This window comes from Rutidosis leptorrhynchoides, chromosome 1 (assembly GCF_046630445.1).
Source record: "Rutidosis leptorrhynchoides isolate AG116_Rl617_1_P2 chromosome 1, CSIRO_AGI_Rlap_v1, whole genome shotgun sequence".
NCBI lineage: Eukaryota > Viridiplantae > Streptophyta > Magnoliopsida > Asterales > Asteraceae > Rutidosis > Rutidosis leptorrhynchoides.
Window position 1 is genome coordinate 717,889,685 of NC_092333.1, and position 6,438 is coordinate 717,896,122.

The window sequence follows — 6,438 nt, forward strand, 5'->3', positions numbered from 1 at the left end:
CTTGTTGCTACATCATCAAATCATGCCGAAGTGATTGCATTACATGAAGCTACTCGGGAATGTTTTTGGTTGAGATCAATGACACAAATCATTACTGATTCTTGTGGACTAGAACGCGATAAAAGTCCAACAATTATCTATGAAGATAATGCAGCTTGCATAGCACAGATGAAAGAAGGGTATATCAAAAGTGACCGAACCAAACACATACCTCCTAGATTCTTCTCATACACTCAAAATCTCATTAAGGACAACGAGATTGAAATGAGATATGTTCAATCCAGCAAAAACTCTGCTGATCTTTTCACGAAAGCACTTCAACTGCTATTTTCAGAACACACGTTCATAACATTGGCATGAGACATGTTCAAAAGATGTAACAACCGAAGCGATGTCTACTTGAGGGGGAGTCAACTCCATGCTGCACTCTTTTTCCCTTAGCTAAAGTTTTTCCCACTGGGTTTTCTTTAGCAAGGTTTTTAACGAGGCAGTAACTTACAGTTGATCTTCAACAAACAAAATTGCTATCCAAGGGGGAGTGTTATAATATATAAATATATATATATAAATGGATAGTCAATTATTGATACACAAAAGTAATATTATTGTATTACCTAAACTTGTGATATTTTTGCTATAAATAGCCATGAATGCAAGCATTAAACTTGCACCATTTCTCACACTTACAAAGTGTTTCTTTCTTTCTCTCCATTATCATCTTTGTTCTTACACTTCATTATTAGTATTCTAAATCAAGAATCAAATCACTACAGGTAGTTATAAGCCTACTGAATTATAACATCAAGAATCAAACCACTAAAGGTAGTTATAAGCCTACTGAATTATAACAAGAATCCAATTGTCATGCATGAAAAAATGTTATTAATAAATTTCTTACAAAACTAATCTCGTAACTTTTCATTGTGTTTCCTATACCAAAATTGTCGAAATTACCATATTAACTATTAGACAAAACTTATTAATAGTTTCAGGGGTATTTTCATCTTTTCACGCTTTTCCCCCTTCTTTCTTTCAAGTAACACCACAAAAGCCCTCCACATTACCATATTAACTATTAGACAAAACTTATTAATAGTCCGGGGGTATTTCCGTCTTATCACTTTTTTTCCCCTTCTTTCTTTCAAGTAACACCACAAAAGCCCCCCACACTTTGTTCAAAAAATAAAATCGGCCCCCAACACAGGGGTTAAAGCGTCAAATCAAAATTTTCATAAAATATCTTAAATAAACTCCACTCAAATATTCAACAGGTCATATCTTCTCGCTCGCAACGAGTTAAATTTTTCCGACACCACCCTTAAACTCGAAATAATTTTATGAACACAATGTCACTAACTATACGCAAAACGGACACTTTTAAAAAAACGCTAAATATTTATGGTACTTTTCATATATATGTTGATTTTTCACTCGCATGCTCCGTAACTAAACACAATAAAATACATTAAAAATCGAACTCCCGACGCGAAGCGAGGGTTCGAAAACTAGTTGTATTCTAATAAACCATTAAGAGAGATACTGGTAATAGCATTAGGTGTAGTAAATATAAGGTACTATTCGTATCTTATTATATCTTACGTCTGCGCGCTCTTTGAATAATAAATATAAGGTATTATTCGTATCTTATACGGAGTAGTATATCTTACGTCGACAAAAACAAACAGTGTTCACTATTCAGCATGCATGCAAACTTTTTGATCACATCTTCTTTACACACATGATCTACAAATCTTCAGATAAAAACATATTAAAAAACAAACAGACGTGAAATATGTTGTGTATCTGATTTTCGCAAGATAAATATAGATGTCAAATTAAAGATTTACGGTGCATCTGATTTTCGAAATGTTTTCAATGAAATTGGCATTCCATCAAATGAATCATCATCATCATAATCAAAATAATTTGAGTGAAGGAATTTGGCGACTTTCATTCAAATTTATTCTGGAAGCAAACATTCATATTTAATGGAATTGGGATTTCATGTCCATCAAATTTCATAAAATTACAAGAAGTAAACGGAACCTTATACTTTTACTCCTTCAAAGTATAAACATAATTATTTCGAATTTAAAGTTTACTTTCATCTAACGGCATATCCTCTTGTCATATAAGTATTTTGTTTTGACTTTTGAAAATTTATAGTTTTCAATTTTGATTTTAAATATTTTTATTTATGTTAATGTACAATAATTAATAATTAATGAAAATTATTTGAATGAAATTAAATTTTAAATACGTTTTTATTGAGAAAACTTTCATTGAGTTTTATTTAACACAAAAAGAAAAATTTATAGTCAATATTCAAAAAAGTAAAATAAAATATACTAACAATTATAATCGAAAGAGGGAGTATAACATTATTATTATTATTACTCCTAAAATATTTGCAAATTTACATTAAACCAGGTTTACACAATCTATAGAACTCATGTGAAACATTGAGTTTTATATAAGTTGGTGCACCACTTAAAACAGCCAAAACTTATGTGTCAAATTTATAATTTCAATAACTTTGATACACAACATACAGTAGGGAAAACAAAATATCCCCAATCACATTTCTTCACTGAAAAACCTTAACGGCTGCCGCCACTCCGATCTCCCGTCGCCGGCGATCATCTCCGGTATTCATCACTACACACTCTCTCAAGTAATATCGTAATCATTATCTCTAATATATATTTTTCTTTGCATTCGTATTAGTCACTATAAACCCTAACCTCCTTATTCCAACCAAATTTAATTACATATATGCAATTTTTATCAAATTCATTTACATTATTAGCTTATGTCACTTCCTTAATGTTGTAGGAGTGAATATATCTACAGAAAAATGGTTTATTTACAATATGGTAAAAGTATTCTTCGTCAGAGTAAAATATTGAAGGATAAAAGTGCAAATGTGTTGCATCATCCATTGTTGTATGCTGGTCAAGGTGTTAGATACAGAAAATTGGAAGTTATACTTACAACTGTAAGCATATATATCAATCATCTTTATAAAGTTTTTCTTTATTTGTTTAATTTTTATAAAGTTTAGGCCTTTTTAATCATATGACATTGATAACAATATTTTGTAATTAATTTAGAATATAGATAAGCTGGGGAAAGCAGGAGAAACTGTTAAAGTTGCTCCGGGACATTTCCGGAACCACTTGATGCCGAAACTGCTTGCGGTTCCAAATATCGATAAATTTGCGTATCTCATCAGTGAGCAGAGAAAGGTTGTTTTACTCTTATTTACACTCTAGAGAGTTTATATCTAAATATTTGTTTGTTGTAAAGTGATTTAAACGGTTCTTGAATTTGTTAAATATATCTAAATATGGCATGCTGCTTTTTTTAACAGATTTATCAGCCAAAGGAAGTTGAAGAGGTGAAGAAAGTAGTTCCAAAGACTGAAGAAGACGTAATGAAAGAATACAGAACTGCAGCAAAACGGCTGGAAAATGCTAAGCTGGTCTGTAATTCATTTCTGTTACTTGTCAATTTCTTTTCGTCATATAAAACAAATTTCTTTACTAGCTGATATTTGTGATGTCATTGTTCCAATTTGAATGCTGCTTAAATATGAGGTTTTAGAATATTAATTGTAAATTACGTGACAATATCGGCCATTTAGTCTAACTTGTCAAATTGTTAAACTTCAACAATTAGTTAAGTAGGAAAGGGGTTGAAAATCTGAACGTTTCCCAAAATGTAATTGTCAATATGTATCTTGATTTTTATTTTATATCAAGTAAAAATTAAAACGGAAATGGACAATAAAGTGTTTTGGGTTAACGCAAGCTTTTCAACCCATAATAAAAGTTTAGCTGGTTTGACCCTGTTACATAACCACTTATCCTGTTACAAAAAAGTGTAGGTTTTGAGAAAATATATAAAGATAGATACTGAACTCCGTTCACCAGTGGAAAAAGAAGAAATTATATCTGAGGTATGATTTATTTATTCTCAACTTTTTTTTTTTTTTTTCATTATGTTTATATGGGTCAGGTTGGGGGTATGTTTTAGTGTTTTATCTGTATGAACATAAAAGGAGTAGAAAAGTAAAAGCCTCAACGGTTGACCAAACTATCACAACCAATACAGTAGTTGCAACACACACTCATAATTAAAATTCTGGATATATATAATCATCATACTTATATGCAATAGTAATAAATTTATTTATTGGAATAGAAATATTGTAGTGCTACCTACAGATCACGTAAGAATAAAGGCACTCACTTAAAAGGTTGAGGACTACACATACTTGGCTTGCAATTCTTTAGCCTGAGAAGATAAAAAAAAAAAAATAGAAGTTAACGCAAGTCCAAGAATTATATGTATGAATGTTTAGTTTCGATAGTTTCTTGAGTCAGGTAAAGTGAATATCGTTAATCCGTCTAGAATTTTGGCCAAATTTTACTGTCGGTCCCCAAAAAGCCCCTATTAAAACCCAAGTAACACAATATACCAAATCAATATCAATAATTTAGTTCAATATTATGAGTAACATAATTGACCAGAAATGAAACAAACCTTGAGTCATATTTAGTTTGATGAACTTACAATGAATTCAACTTCAACATGTTCTTAACTTCTAAAATCAGTGTTGCAAAACTCGGCCGACTCGGCTGAGTACTCGGGGAGAAATCGGAAGATCGGAGGAAACGAGAAATCGGTCACAAACTCGGTCAACCTTCGTCAACTAGTCAACGCCGGTCAAACCTGCAAAAAATTTCAATTTTTTTTTTTGTTTCTCACCTTTTTCATATTCTTGGGGGCTAGAAAATGAATTTTGATGGCTGAAATTGGAAGTTATTTGCCGGAATTTGAGTTAAGAAAGAAAAAGTTAAGGAAGAAAGAGTTTAAAATATAAATAAATGTAATGAGACTAACATATATGAGCTCTATAAGTTAATAAAATAATATTATAAACTTAAATATATATAAAATATACTAAAAAGCTAAAAAGTCAACAAAAGTCAACATCCGAATTCTCCCCGAGTCGTCGAGAACTCCTCAAAAACCTCCTGCCGAGTTCTCCCCGAGTCGCGAGTTTTACAACCTTGGGTTCGAATGGCGATTTTGAATGCATCACACCTTTTTACCATCTTAATTATTATATTTGTTTATTGTTGACATAGTAAGTATTCAGTATTAATACTCAAATCAAAGTTAAAAGTTGACTCAGTAGTTATTGTAGAAAAATGTAGTTTATCAGTGGGGGAAACAGGTCAAACCCAACCCATACTGAAATTGCTTACTTCAACCCAAAATAACTCGCTCTTCGCCTCTTTCTTTACCCCCTTTACGGGTTACTTCTCATTGAAGGCTTACCTACATAGGCATTTAGAACTTTAAAATGCTTGTAAGTGGACTATGACAATGGTTGGTAGAATGATTTTTTTTTATAAAAAATATACGACCTTGTTCAGCTCTTGATGTGTGTATCGAGCCTTAATGCTGATTATTTTTACTGATGTGCCAGGTGGCAAGACAGATTGGTGTGCGTATAGAGCCTGAAAACTTGCAATTAACACAGCCTTTGTCAACTTTAGGGGAGTTCGCAGTGCCACTGCGATTGCCTAAATCTCTTCCTTTACCAGAAGGCAAGGTTAATTGGACTCTCGATGTCAAAATCCGCAAAAAATGAACAAATTAGTTAATATGATACAGTATATGTTTGTTATACTGTGACATCTTGGTATCTGATAGTAATAATTTTCTAGTAAAACTGGTTTCATGAATACACATGGCATTCAGTTAGGTTATTCAGGTTTGCCAACATTCTGTATCTTCGCTTAATTGATAACGTTGTTGGAATTTTTTCTATTAGTTTCAAGCTGCTTTTATCTCATTTCATCTATCAAAAAATAAAGCTATATGTTACATGTACATGCTTATGTGTTTTCTTTATGCGTGTTTTCAACTATGTGATATGCACAGTTTACTTGCAAATGATAATTATATTATCTGCTATACCCCCGCATCATGTGTTTTCTGTTATAAAAAACCCAACATTTTGGTGCTTCCTTGAATGGCTAGGCGCACGAGCACCATACCAAAGTATACGGTATACAAACATACGCATACATATATTGCGCGAACTTACATATGCGTACACCGGTATGCACATAAAATGACATTTTTGGAATCTAAAATGCTTCGAACGGAGGAAAGCCTTAAGGAGGTCTTGCTCGTAGCGCCATTTTCTAGTTATCTTTTGAAAATGGGCTATATCTGAAGTTGCAAATTTTTCAGAAAATTCTCCACAAAATTTTGCATATACCTAAGCCTTATATATTTTCATTTTTATTTTTTTTTTGAGAAAAATACATATTATATTATATATAAAAGAAATAGATCCGGAGATCTAGTAGTGTTATAATTGGTACAAATTCTCAACAGAATCTGCAAATTACACAG

The 6,438-nt window shown here is 31.9% G+C and overlaps 1 protein-coding gene across 1 annotated transcript; it reads left to right on the forward strand.

Annotated features, from left to right (window-relative positions):
- The first annotated feature begins 2,544 nt into the window (after positions 1-2,544).
- On the forward strand, positions 2,545-5,890 carry LOC139886262 (uncharacterized). The gene is made up of 6 exons (XM_071870027.1): positions 2,545-2,674; positions 2,836-2,998; positions 3,114-3,248; positions 3,374-3,484; positions 3,890-3,961; positions 5,501-5,890. Exons 2-6 carry the CDS (start codon positions 2,858-2,860, stop codon positions 5,663-5,665), a joined length of 624 nt encoding a protein of 207 aa, XP_071726128.1. The 5' UTR covers positions 2,545-2,674; positions 2,836-2,857; the 3' UTR covers positions 5,666-5,890.
- Positions 5,891-6,438: the final 548 nt, after the last annotated feature.